The sequence below is a fragment of the Sorex fumeus genome, unplaced genomic scaffold (assembly GCF_029834395.1).
Source record: "Sorex fumeus unplaced genomic scaffold, SorFum_2.1 ptg000063l, whole genome shotgun sequence".
Taxonomy (NCBI): Eukaryota; Metazoa; Chordata; class Mammalia; order Eulipotyphla; family Soricidae; genus Sorex; species Sorex fumeus.
Genome location: NW_026606120.1, coordinates 12,333,820 through 12,347,069, shown reverse-complemented (window position 1 = coordinate 12,347,069; position 13,250 = coordinate 12,333,820). Strand labels below are relative to the sequence as shown.

The following is a 13,250-nucleotide window of genomic DNA, read 5'->3' as shown; positions in this document are numbered from 1 at the left end:
ATGTTAGCTTGGGAGTGTAGGGATTTTTGTCTGCATAGTTTCACTGCTATATTTGTGATTTATGTCTGCAGATCTCTGTTTTCCTGTCTGCAAAAATAAAGATGATAAAAAGCTGGTTTACATATTATTTACAGATACTGTAAAATTGAAGTTCTTGAGGCTTCAAGAAGTAATGAGTTGCATAGTCCATTTCACAAACTGTAGGGAGCCCCACCAGGAGTGATCCCCGAGTGCAGAACCAGGAGTAAGCCCTGAACACTGCTGGGTGTGATCCAAAAACAAAGACAAAATCTCTTTTTTATCTATTTTCAACTAGTCCTACTTAACATATTTGTTATATATGTAAGGATAAAAAGTGTGTAAGTAGGCTTCAAGCTCGTGTTCTCCCTTGAACATGTATTGTCACTTGATTGTCTCTATGTTTATTTGCTGGCTTATTTCCACTCTGGAGAAGGCAGTGTTCTCTTTTAAACACACACTTAAACACTTCTTCCCTTTTTTCTTTCATCATTCTAAATAAGTTTCAATAAAGATCACCCTGCTTCTCTCTATTTAACACTCTCTCTCTCTCTCTCTCCTTCACACACACACACAAAGTATAAATTGCCGTTTCTTATCAGTATGGGTTTGTGTTTTAAAGATAAATTGTATGTGAACAACAAATAAAAATGGATATGCAGCTTATTTTGATTACTTAGTCAAGTTGTTGACATTAATCTATCAACACAGCAAAAGGTTATATTCAGTCCTTTAAAAAGTTTGTTCTGTGTCCCAGTTCTGTGTATTGAGGTGGAGGCCGTGACCTTGGAACTGGATTAGACCCAGAAGGACAATGGCACTTGGGTATTCCCAGTGACCTTACCCTGTGCCACCCCCACCCCCAACTCCCATCCCTCTTTTCTGGTTTAATTGAAGCTTTTTGCTTCAGAAATCATGATCCATGAACTACTCAGGATGAGCATACGAACAACTTGGGTAGTACCGCTTTATATAGTAGAGCAACATTTGTGCCTTTTCTGTCCTCTCGGTGTTTGTGGGTGTTTGGAGGGAAGACTTTGCCTGCCATCTCCTCCAAGGTGGGCGGTCTGCCTCCAGGCCCCTCCCTTGGTAACAAGTGGTGTGGGCTGTGGTCCTGCGTGTGTCTGTTCACTCAGTCTTCCTGCCCATGACTCTGTGCTTCATTGAGTTCATGGGCTTTGAGGTGGTTTGGATTTGATTTCTGGCTCACTTGAAAATCTCTAATCATTCAACTGAATCTAATATGCATGGTAACATTCAATAGTACTACAGCGAGAGTTAGTGCAGGAAAATATTTAACACGCTCGCACATATGAATCAGTTCATTAAATAGTACAGAAATCTGCTTTGAGCTGCATTTGTTTCATTTCAACAGGAATAGAACAAGAAATGAATAAATGCTCTCTGCTGGGCACGAAGAATACAGTGTGATCAAAACAGATGTGACTCCCTCCACACTGAGTCCAGTAGGAAAGACACTAGCCATTCATTAGCGAGAACTTTGATCCACTCTAAACCACACAGAAGGATTTATATTGAACCTGGAATAAAATTTAAAGTTGAAAGGTTACTAAATTTTTAAAGTTTTACAAAAAAGACTTAAGAAACTCATGTAGTTTTCCAGAGTTTTAAATAGAAGTACTTTCACAAACTGGCCGATTTGCTGGTAAGGTATTAGTAGGTCAGCATTAGACACGTATTAAAGGGACAAGGAAGAAATAAGTAGACTAGAACAAGCCCGTGGAGATTAAAAAAAAAAAAAAGTGAAACAAGGAGAGTACTTGTGAACTGACAGTGAAGTCGGTGATTTTCCAGTACAGAAACCTTAACCTCTGGTGGCAGAATCAGAATTTAGCTGCTTGTTTGGAAAGAAATAGGATTTGTTTTAGAAATATAAACCATGGGACAATCAATGATATTTTAGTAGCCTGCTTTAGTATCTATAAATGTGAAATCATGTTATAAAATGTGGGCAGTACACTTTTTGCATTGTAATGAAGCTTCCTGGCCAGAACAGTAGTACACTGGCAAGGGCACTTGTCTTGCTTGCGTCTGATCTGGGTTTGATCCCCAGCACCCATATGGCCTCGGAGCTCTTCCACAAGCAGTCCCTGAGTCTGCTGGGTGGCCCCCAAACAAAAACAATTTACTATATGTAATAAGTTGACTATGTGTGTATATTTACCTGAAAATCTTAAAAAGGTAAAGGTAAAGGCCCTCCCGTTGATCGTTGATTTGCTCGAGCGGGCCCAGTAACGTCTCCATTGGAGACTTTGTTGTTACTGTGTCTGGCATATCGAATACTCTCGGTAGCTTGCCGGGCTCTCCGAGAGGGGCGGAGGAATCGAACTCGGGTCGGCCATGTTGGCCGCTTGTAAGGCGAACGCCCTACCCGCTGTGCTATCACTCCAGCCTGAAAATCTTAATATTGAATATTTTTATATGAATTTCTACTTTTTAAAAAATTTTTATTAGTGAGACACCATGAGGTACAGTTGTAGACTTACAAATTTTTTGTGCTTGGGTTTCAATTATACAATGATCAAATACCCATCCCTCCACCAGTGCCCATTTCCCACCACCACGGATCCCAGAATCTCTCCCACCCCCCATCCCCCCAACCCACCCTGCCTCTGTGGCAGGGCACTCCCTTTTGTTCTGTCTCTCCTTTTGGGTGCTGTGATTTGCAAAAGAGGCAATAAGTGGCAATCATGTTTGGTCTATAGTCTACTTTCAGCATGCTTCTCCCATCCTGGGAGGATCCTCCCAACACCCTTTATTGGGTGCTCCCTTCTCTATCTGAGCCCCCTTTACCCCTACCATGTGTGGCTGGCCTCCAAGCCATGGAGCAAAATTCCTGGTACTAATCCTGAGAACAGATGACTGGTTAAAGAAACTTTGGTACATTTACACAATGGAGTCCTATGTAGCTGTTAGAAAAGAGGAAGTCATGAAATTTACATACAAGTGGTACTACCTGGAAAGTATCATGTTAAGCGAAATGAGTCAGAAAGAGAGGGATAGACATAGAAAGATTGCATTCATCTGGGAAACATAAAGTAACAAAATAGGAGAATGTTGAATATTTTTTATAGGTTCTCTTTTTTCTCTTTTTTTCCCCTATTCTTTTCTTATTTATTTATTTATTGGGTCATAACCCAGCAATTCACAGGGGTTGCTTCTGGCTCATGCACTCAGGAATTACCCCTGGCAGTGCTCGGGGGACCATATGGGATGCTGGGAATCGAACCAGGGTCTGCTGCGTGCAAGGCAAATGCCCTACCTGCTGTGCTATCGCTCCAACCCCCCTCTTTTCTTTTTTAAATGTACAAAAGCCACCACTATTGATACAATTTTAAAGTTCAATTTTGTTAGGTAACAAAGCTCCAATATTAAAATCTATCAGTTTAAAAATTACTTTTTTATGTGAAAATTGTTATATCTCGCCATGGGGTTAAGTTCTAGTTTAAGGATTTACTGAACTGTTTTATTTTAGTTGTGCTTTTTGTGTTATTTTTGCTTGTTTGTTTGTTGAGTTTAATTGAATTTTATACTTTCCTATCTCAATTGGTTTGCTTGTACTGGCATTTAAATATTGAGGGATTTGGAGGTGTCAAGTGGCCATATGGTCCAGAGACTTCAGGATCTGTGATCTGGGCCAGTGAGTTGTCGTGGTGGCGTGGTAGGTGGATGTGACCGCTGGGCTTCTGAAAGTATGGAGGGTGAGGGGAGGCTGCCTGACCCCATTCTCAGAAGACCCCAGATTTCTTAGTCTGGGCATTGGGGTACTTGAAATTTTTCGTTTGGTGTCTCTGCAGAGTATTAGTGAAATTGTGGCATTGAGTCCTTAGTGTGACTGCAGCCCTGAGTTGGGGTGTGATGCCAGGGTTCTCGCAGGGTGGGGACTCTGCCTGGCCCTTGCCCACAGGCGCCTGAGAATTTTGAGCTGGAAGATTGGTGTGTCCAGGAAATTTAGCTGCTTGGCTTGCATCTCCTCGGAGAGTTAGTTGTGAATTGGAAGAACAGTGCCATTGGATGAGTCAAGCTGGTGGCGGCTGTGGGAGCTGGGCCTAGCCTCTGGGGCTTCTAGAAGTACAGGGGGTTGGGGGGGGCGGGGTCTGCCTTTTCCCTGTGTTAAAATTAGGCAATTAAATTTAAATATCATTGGGAGGGGGTGGCAATGATGAAAATAAGACTGAGAGATACCTTAGTGGTATAGCATGTCCTTTCTCTACCTAAAGAGATGAGGTTTGTGGGTGGGAGGAGGAGAGTTTTCGGTTTTGGATTTGGGACCACACCAAGGAGTGTCCGGGAGGCTGCTCAAGGCTTGTTGCTGATGGTTCGCTCTCAGCAGAGCTCAGGATAATGTGTGATGCTGAGAATCGGACGTGGGGCTCACACTCTAGCCCTTTGAACCTCCTTCCAAGGCTGGGGATGTTATTTATTTGTTTATTTCTTTCTTTCTTTATTTTTCACTATTGGGTCACACCTGGTGGTGCTCAGGGCTTACTCCTGGCTCTGTGCTCAGGGATCACTCCTGGAGGGGTTTGGGTGGCCATATGGAGTACCAGAATAAACCCCGATCAGCAGCATGCAATTCAAGCACCTTACCCCTGTGCTATCTTCCTGGCCCCTGGAGAAGTTTTTAAAGATGTTTTTAAAAAAGATGCTCTCAGAGGTGCCTTGGGGGCAGGGAGAACAAGGCAAAGGAAAAAAAAAACCCACATGATTTTAGAAACAACTAAAGGTCCATGAATTGATGAGTAAAATGTGGTGTATCCATGCAATGTATTGTTATTTGGCAATAATAATACTGAGATTGAAGCCTATAATGAGATCTCCTAGGTGATAGAAACCAGTCATGAAAGAATACATATTGGGGGCTGGAGCTGTAGTACAGCGGGTATATTAGCCTTGAATGTGGCCAACCCAGCTTCAATCCGCAGCATCTCATATCCCTTATGGTCCTCCAAGCCCACCAGGAGTAATCCCTGAGTTTAGAGCCAGGAGAAAGCCCCGAGCACCGCTGGGTGTCAACTCCCACTCCAAAAGAAAAAAAAAAAAGAAAGAAAAGAAAGAAATGAAAAAGAGGGGGGAAAGCACATATTGTATGGTTCTATTTGTATGGAAGGTAAACCTTAGAACAGTTATCAGTTGTGTAAGGAAGGATGGAGTTGCCGTGACAGTTATGGAACGCAAGCGCATAGAGCTCACTGGGCCCAGGGGCTTGCTAACACTTTGGAAAGCTGACAGGGTGTTAAGTTTTTGCATACTTAGTTATTATCTCAGTCTTTGTATCAATCTTATAAAGCATTTGCACTATTACTGCTGTTTTACAGATGAGCCAGCTGGTATAGAGAAGTCACTTTTCCAAGATCAGGCAGTATATGAATAATGGATAACATGATTAATCAGTTAGATTTATTCTAAAATTATTCTAATTTTGACAGTGTTTTGTAGATTTTTCTTGAGGCAACATGTGTCTCTTGATACAGTTAATAATTGCGAAATAAATCATTGATCAAAGGATAATAATTTTATCTGTTCAATTAGTGTACCCCCTAAAGTAAAAAAAATACTCAATTTTACCTCCCTCCTTCCCCGCCCCCCCCGCCCCCTCATCACCATTTGGTAACAGCAAATAAGCAAATGTAAATTTTTCCCCTTTTTTGGCGGGGTCACACCTAGCGATGCTCAGAGGTTACTCCTGGCTCTGCACTCCTGGCAGTGCCCGGGGGATCATATGGGATGCTGAGGATTGAACCCAGGTCACTGTGTTCAAGGCAGACACTCTACCCACTGTACTATTGCTCCAGTCCTATTTCTCACTTTTCAAGCTTTTACATATCTTTAACATATGTTCTCTAAGAAACAGTTTAATTTAATATGCTTCTGTACTTTTATATCAACAATATATGTTACTGGAAACATTCAGCTAGAGGGGATTAGAGGGAGTTGGATTGTTGGACTGTAGACTTTTTACCCGTGTTTCTCTTAGACACTTCTCCATGGCACTTGATATATTTAATGATATATAATACTGGGTGTAATACAAAGGACTGGATTTTTATTTTGGTTTGCTATGTTTTACCCATGATGTTATTTTATGTGAGTTGAGTCATCTTTGGAGTTAGGACATTCATTTGCCTTCAAGGAGCAAACTTCGTGGGAATGCAGATCTCTTAAGGTTGAAACCTGTGATTGAGAAAGTAGTTCATCAAGTTTCTTGTCTGTTCTTTGAAGCAAAGCTAAGCTAGAATATTAATTAGTCCCTGATACAAATTTTGATTCCGTAAATACAGTTACAGTGAAATACAGAAAAATAGTGGAAATAATATTTCAAGTTTAATCAGAAGAGGTTAAAAAGGAAAATTATGGCTTTTTACTTCTAAAACGTTTTTACCTTTTAATCTTGGCTCTATTATGTACCTTTCTGTGCCTTGATTTTCCTGTTTTCAAGATGGAAATTATACTTTGTGCTGTATGAAACCTTAATTAATGGTTACTAATCAAATGCTTAAAGCAACTTAGATGAAAGTTACTTTAGTTCAAAGTACTATATAGTAGTAACTTTTTAAATAAGTAGTTAGAGAACTTTCTGTGGAAATGACTAACATAGGATCATTGACTTAAATGTCATGACTACTTTGTGATCCTTTGATGACATGGAACATGTCCCCTATTCTCAGGGATGCCTGGTTTCCCCTGTATGTTATTCTTGCCCATTTCTTTGATTATTTGGCTCAGAAGCTCGGCGAAAAAGTGTATGTTTAGTAGGTCAGGCTTTCTTGGGCTATGTGCCACAAGCAAGGCATTGTATGAACTGGAAGAGAGAGGCCCAATAAAACACAGTCTTTATCCTGTCATCGAAATAGAATTATGAGACATACGTGAAGTTCTCCCCTCTCGGAGAACTCCCCGTTATCATTGTTTCATGTCTTCAAATCAATTCAGAGTAAAAATTTTTGAAAATTATGATATTTTACATTTATGTGTCATTTTCATGTAAATTACAACGGATGCTCACAAAAGACTTGTGTTCTTATGTCCAGCATATATGAGACAGTCAATTTTCTGTTTCCATTGTGTTGGCAAAGGGATGACATTTGATGGCCGTGTGCCAGTGGAGGGGGCCCTGGGTGGGTGCACTTGTGACACTGTGGATGACACTGAGGCAGTGCCAAGGCATTGCCAAGGAATAAGACATTGCTGACATTTCAGGACCTCACATATGCGAGGCAAATGCTCTATCACTGGACTACACCACAGCTTAACTGATCATAAGCAGAAGGAGGTTTGCTGTTACATGATTGTGCCACCTTTTATTTGTAAATGTACCATTTGGTGGATATGTGGGCCATTTCTGTGTTTTTGAAACTTGTTTTTAATAAAATTATTAATGGATGAACTTATGAAGTTGTCATAATAATAAGGAAAGAGAAAATTTCAATTTGAGGATTTTTGATTGTCAAGTGTTCAGGGATAAGCCCTTGTAGTGCTTGGGGTCCTAAGAATTGAACTGGGTTACTTCATGAAGGCAAATGCCCTAACCCCCATATTATTTCTCTGACCCCAAAGAGTGAAAAGAAATTTTTCCCCGTTTTGGCTTTGGGGCCGCAAGGTGGCTGTGCATGAGACTTAATCCTGTCTCTGCCCCCTGGTATCACTCCTGGCAGGGCTTGGGAAATCACATGTGGTGCCAGGGGTCAAACCCTGACCAGTTGCATGCAAGGCAAGCACCCTACCTGCTGAACTGCTTGGCCTGAAGTACCCTGGCCTGAAATGCTTAGTTTTTAATGAAACTTTACTGAAGAAATAAGTTTATTTTGTTTCCTTAACCAAGGCTTCTAAACTCACAATATGAACTTTTTCTGATTGTGTCCCCTTGTCATCTGAGTAATGTTTACATGATCCCCAATATGTAAAATAGCTATTTTTAAAAAGCCACAAGGAAAGATATAAAAAATTCAAATGTTTATTGATGATAAATTATAGGTTTATTTTAAGACCACTTTTTGCATCGCCTTCATCCAGATACACAGTCTCACATGGGGTTTGACTCACAGTTAAAGTGAGGTTCTAGACCTCCAGATTCTCAGTGAAGTACTGAAGTATACAGTACTAGAAAATAAGCAAAACTGAGCCTTACACTGCTATTAAAGTCATAATGACTCAAATGTAAAGATTTTAGTTTTATTAATATGAAAACAATGGTAGAATTTCTCCTATAAGAGCATCACCTTGTTTTTATTTGGTAATTGGCAAATATTCTTATAGCATCACACATTCTTATAGTTGCAGGTGTGATACTTTTTCAGTCCCCCTTCTAATTAAAAATGAGTTCATAGGTAACTGGAAATAAAATTGTAGCTCACAGGCATGTAACTTACAGTGATTTAGAAACTTTTTTTTAGTTGAATCACATTGAGATACACAGTTGCAGGATTGTTCAGTCATATAATAATCCAACACTCATCCCGTCACCATTGTACATTTCCCATCACCAATGTCCACAGTTTCCGTCCCACTGCCCCCATACCCCTGCCTGCCTCTGCATCTGCTTCTCTCTCTCTCTCTCTCTCTCTCTCTCTCTCTCTCTCTCTCTCTCTCTCTCTCTCCCCTCCCCCCTCTCGCTTTCACCTCTCTCTCTCCCCCCCCCCCCCCAACCTTTTGGACATTATGGTTTGCAACAAAGATGCTTAAAGGTCATCATGTATATCCCTTTACCTACTTTCAACATCAGTTTGTGTCCAGAGTGATCATTTCTTAACTATTATTGTCATACTGGTCTCTTCTATATCCTAACTGCCCTTTGCCCCCCCCCCCCATTCAGTTGTGGTAAGTTTCCCAATTATTGACCAGTTCTCCTGGCTCCTGTTTTTCCTACCGTTGGCTGTTAGTCTCATACTATTTTTATATCTCACAAATGAATGCAATCATTCTATATTTGTACCTCTCTTTTGGTCTCATTTCACTCAGCATGATACTCTCCATGTTTATCAATTCATAAGCAGATTTCATGACTTCATTTTCCTTAACAGCTGTGTAGTATTCCATTGTGTAGATGTACCATAGTTTGTTTTTCTCAGCCATCTGTTCTTGGGCACTCGGGTTGTTTCCAGATTCTGACTGTTGTGAATAGTGCTGCAATGAACATAGGAGTGCAGATGGTGTTTCTGCTGTGTGATGTTGGGCCCCCAGGGTGTTTCCAGAAGTGGTATTGCTGTGTCAAATGGAAGCTTAAATTCTAGTTTTGGGGGGAATGTCCATTTTGCTTTCGAAAAAGGCTGGACCAGTCAGCGTTCCCACTCTCAATGAAGGTGAATCCATTTCTTACCGCATCCACACCAGCACTGGTTGCTCTTGTTCTTTTGGATGTGTGTCAGTCTTTGTGGTATGAGATAATAGCTTGTTGTTGTTTTGGTTTTCATATCCCTAATGATTAGTGATTTAGAGCATTTTTTTCATGTGCTTTTGGCCATTGGAATTTCTTTTTTTAAAATTTATTTTATAAAGTAATTCACAGTATTTCATTACATTTAATATTCAAACACCAATCCCACCACATTACCTTCCCACCACCATATTTCAGATGTTTCCATCCTGAACCCAAATCCCTGCCCCAAAGCAGAACCGAAGTAATATATTTTATATTGTGAAAATGCTACAAAAAAGTATTCTTAGAGGAAAGAGTGTGGAGATTGTTGTATTTCACCCAGGGGCCATTAAGTCCTTCTATAAGAAATCACTAACGTGTTCGTAAAGGTTGAGCCTTGTGTGCTATATATACATATATACATATATATATATACATATATATTTTTAAAAACAAACATATATTTCCCTCTAAGATTGGTTGCCTTCTTCTTTGAACCCTACCGAATGTGGTGTGGTAATTTTGGAGTATGGGTAAAGTGTGTGGTTTGAAGTATCACATGGCTTTTTTCGTATTGTAAGACTTTTCATGATAAGACTTAGAGTGCTATATTAATGAATTTATGGCACATGTCACATAGAAAGTGCCAATGTATAATAGTAAATGAAAAAATAAGTCATGAAAATGCAAATGAACCTCTTGGCCACTTAATAAAAGCAAAAAAAATGCGATATAGATCTCAGGGGAAAATCTGGGCAATGGGATGAGGGGAGGAGGTAGCTAAGCCCTTCACGTGAGAGGGGTCTTATTTACCAAATTTAGCTTATAGGATAATTGTGAATGCTAACCTCTCTGCAGTATCTTCAACTTTCTCTGCTGTTTCCTTTTCATTGCTATTTAAGCATACTTTAAAAAAACATTTTTCGGGGTTCACCCCGGTCCCCAGCATGGCGGCCGCCTGGGCCCCTGGGCCTGCTGCTCCAGAGGCGGTGGTCGCCCGGCTCCTGGGCATCCTGTGGCTCGTGTCGATCCCCATGGGCCCTTGGGCAGCTGCCGCCGCGTCCAGCAAGGAGACGATTAAATGCGAGGATCTCAGAGTGGGACAATATATTTGTAAAGACCCCAAAATAAATGATGCGACCCAAGAACCAGTTAACTGTACAAACTACACAGCTCACGTTCCATGTTTTCCACCACCCAACATAACTTGTAAGGATTTTGGTGGTAATGAAACACATTTTACTGGAAATAAAATTGGTTTTCTCAAGCCCATATCTTGCCGAAATGTTAATGGCTATTCATATAAAGTCGCAGTTGCACTGTCTCTTTTTCTTGGATGGTTGGGAGCAGATCGGTTTTACCTTGGATATCCTTCCTTAGGCTTATTAAAGTTTTGCACTGTAGGGTTTTGTGGAATTGGGAGCCTAATTGATTTCATTCTTATTTCAATGCAGATTGTTGGACCGTCAGATGGAAGTAGCTATATCATAGATTATTATGGAACCAGACTTACAAGACTGAGTATTACTAATGAGATATTTAGAAAAACACAGCTATATCCACAATTTTTTTTAAGAGAAACAGTAAGAGGATTTGGGCTGCCTTGATTTGCATCCAGATTCTCAGTCTGTGTTGAGTTCCAGGTTTTCCTTTTCGTCCTTCGTCGTCTACCCCTTCACAGATTTCACGATTACTTAAAATCATACTATTCGAAGATTTATTTAACAGGACTTTGGGGGTAGCGCTCCATGACAATAGTCTGTCTTCAGCTGCTGTCTCTATGAGATGGAGAGTTATTACCTTGGTATTCTTTAATGTCTTTTCTAAAGGCAGGTAGCCACTTGTCATTTTGGCTTCTGAATAATAAAAGTGTGACTTATTCCCCTTTAAAAAAAAAAAACTTTTTTCCAAAAGAAATTAGGATAAAATCTTACCTGTGCCTTCCTGCAGCCTTCATCCCTTCCTCCTGTGCATAAAAATCTTGAGTGTTTTATATACACTTGCAGTTTTTTGTCTTATTTCTTACCCTGACTGTCCTTATCTAATTTTGCCAGTGATAAATCCAGTTTTTATTTTTTAGACTGTTTCTTATTTCCGATACATACTGAATGCAAATGTATTGAATATGGATACCTGTTTTTTGAGATATTTTCTCTTCAGGTTTTGTGGTATCAGCTTCTGACCTCATCCTTCTCTCCCTTCCCTAATGCTGTTTCTCCCTCACAATGTTGTCTCTTGATGTCTCATGCCCTGGCCAATCATTAAATAATGTTCAAGTTTTATTCTTATCTACTTTCTTCCCTGAGGCTCTTTCACACGCTCCCATGACTTCTGCTCACCGGGTCTGTGCCAGTGAACCCCACTGTCTGACCTCAGCTCATAGTTCTCTGCTGTAGTCCTAGTAAGCTGCTTAGCTAGCATCTGTAACTGTGTTTCTCCCCAGGTATTTAAGCTTGTCTTTCTCTAGAATTTTTTTTCCCTCTAGATAGTAAATTTATAAATTAGTATATGTTAAATATATAAATACAAATTCGTATCATTCTGGCATTCTGTCAAATTATTATCATCTGAGAAATCCAGAAATCACTTTAATTCCTGTTCCTTACATTGAATTCATTGTCACAGCACCCCCCCCCCCCCCGCCACCCTTACGACCCACTACAAGCTTTCAAAATCCTCACTATTTTCTCTTTACTCATGATTATCACCCTAGTGCAAGAAATACCTTCCCCAGTTTAAACTCTGCCATGGTATCCTTCCTACTAATCTTCCCACGTCTGCTCTGGCTCATTTCTCATTCATTATCCAGTGTTGTACTTTTTTTTTCTTTTTGGGTCACACCTGGCGACACACAGGGGTTACTCCTGGATCTCCACTCAGGAATTACTCCTGGCAGTGCTTAGGGGACCATATGGGATGCTGGGAATCGAACCCAGGTTGGCCATATGCAAGGCAAACACCATACCCGCTGTGATATTGCTCTAGCCCCTGTACTTTTTTTTTTTTAAGGAACTTTTTTTTTTTTTTTTTTAGCTTTTGAGTCACACCTGGCAATGCACAGGGGTTATTCCTGGCTCTGCACTCAGGAATTACACCTGGCGGTGGTGGGGGACCATATAGGATGCTGGGAATCAAACCCGGGTTGGCCGTGTACAAGGTAAACACCATACCCACTGTACTATTGCTCTAGCCCCTGTACTTCTATTTTTTTTTAAAGGAAACTTTCAAATGATGTTCGGGGGGCATCCCCAGCCTTACTCAGGCCAACCCGTGAGCCTGATGGTTTGGTGTTTTGACCTATGACTCAGTGGTACTGTGTGTCCAGCCCTGCCCAAGATCACACCAGGTGGTCCTCAGTGGGAAGAGCATTCACTGCTGGAGCTCTGACTCAGTGCGGAAAGCATGTTGTCAGCCCTCTGAGTTCCTCTTAGTCTTAGTATTGTGTTTTTCTTTTTTACGGCAGCCTGTCTGTTTAAAATGTTTAAAAAAAATAAAATAAATGTTATTTAAACTCAGAGGGAGACCTGAATTTGATCCCCAGCACCACTTTAAATAGTGTCCCCCCTCCCTTCCTCTGGGCCTCAGTAGCATCGCGCCAGGGCTAAGCATTGACCCATCCAGCATGGTTGACCTAGTATTTCAGGGATTGACTCTGGACCTCTGAGCATTGCTCGGGAGCACTCCCCCCACCCCCACCACTACAAAATCAAGTGCTTTTAGGCTTACAGAAAATTTGGTTGTAAAGTAATTCTCGCAGACTCCTTTCATCTCCCTCAGTTTCCCTGATTGTTTACATCTGTTAGTGTTTGATGAACTGCTATCAAGCATAATTATTAGCTCAGGTTTATAGTTTGTT

At 40.8% G+C, this 13,250-nt stretch overlaps 1 protein-coding gene across 1 annotated transcript; it reads left to right on the top strand.

Annotated features, from left to right (window-relative positions):
* Positions 1 to 10,326: 10,326 nt before the first annotated feature.
* On the top strand, positions 10,327 to 11,276 carry LOC130035162 (TM2 domain-containing protein 1-like). Its single transcript, XM_056126688.1, has one exon. The coding sequence runs from the start codon at positions 10,342 to 10,344 to the stop codon at positions 10,999 to 11,001; it is 660 nt and encodes a 219-aa protein (XP_055982663.1). The 5' UTR covers positions 10,327 to 10,341; the 3' UTR covers positions 11,002 to 11,276.
* The last annotated feature ends 1,974 nt before the right edge of the window (positions 11,277 to 13,250 follow it).

Excerpts from the sequence above, each read along its gene's own strand:
- LOC130035162 (XM_056126688.1), top strand. The coding sequence starts at position 10,342 with ATGGCGGCCGCCTGGGCCCCTGGGCCTGCTGCTCCAGAGGCGGTGGTC.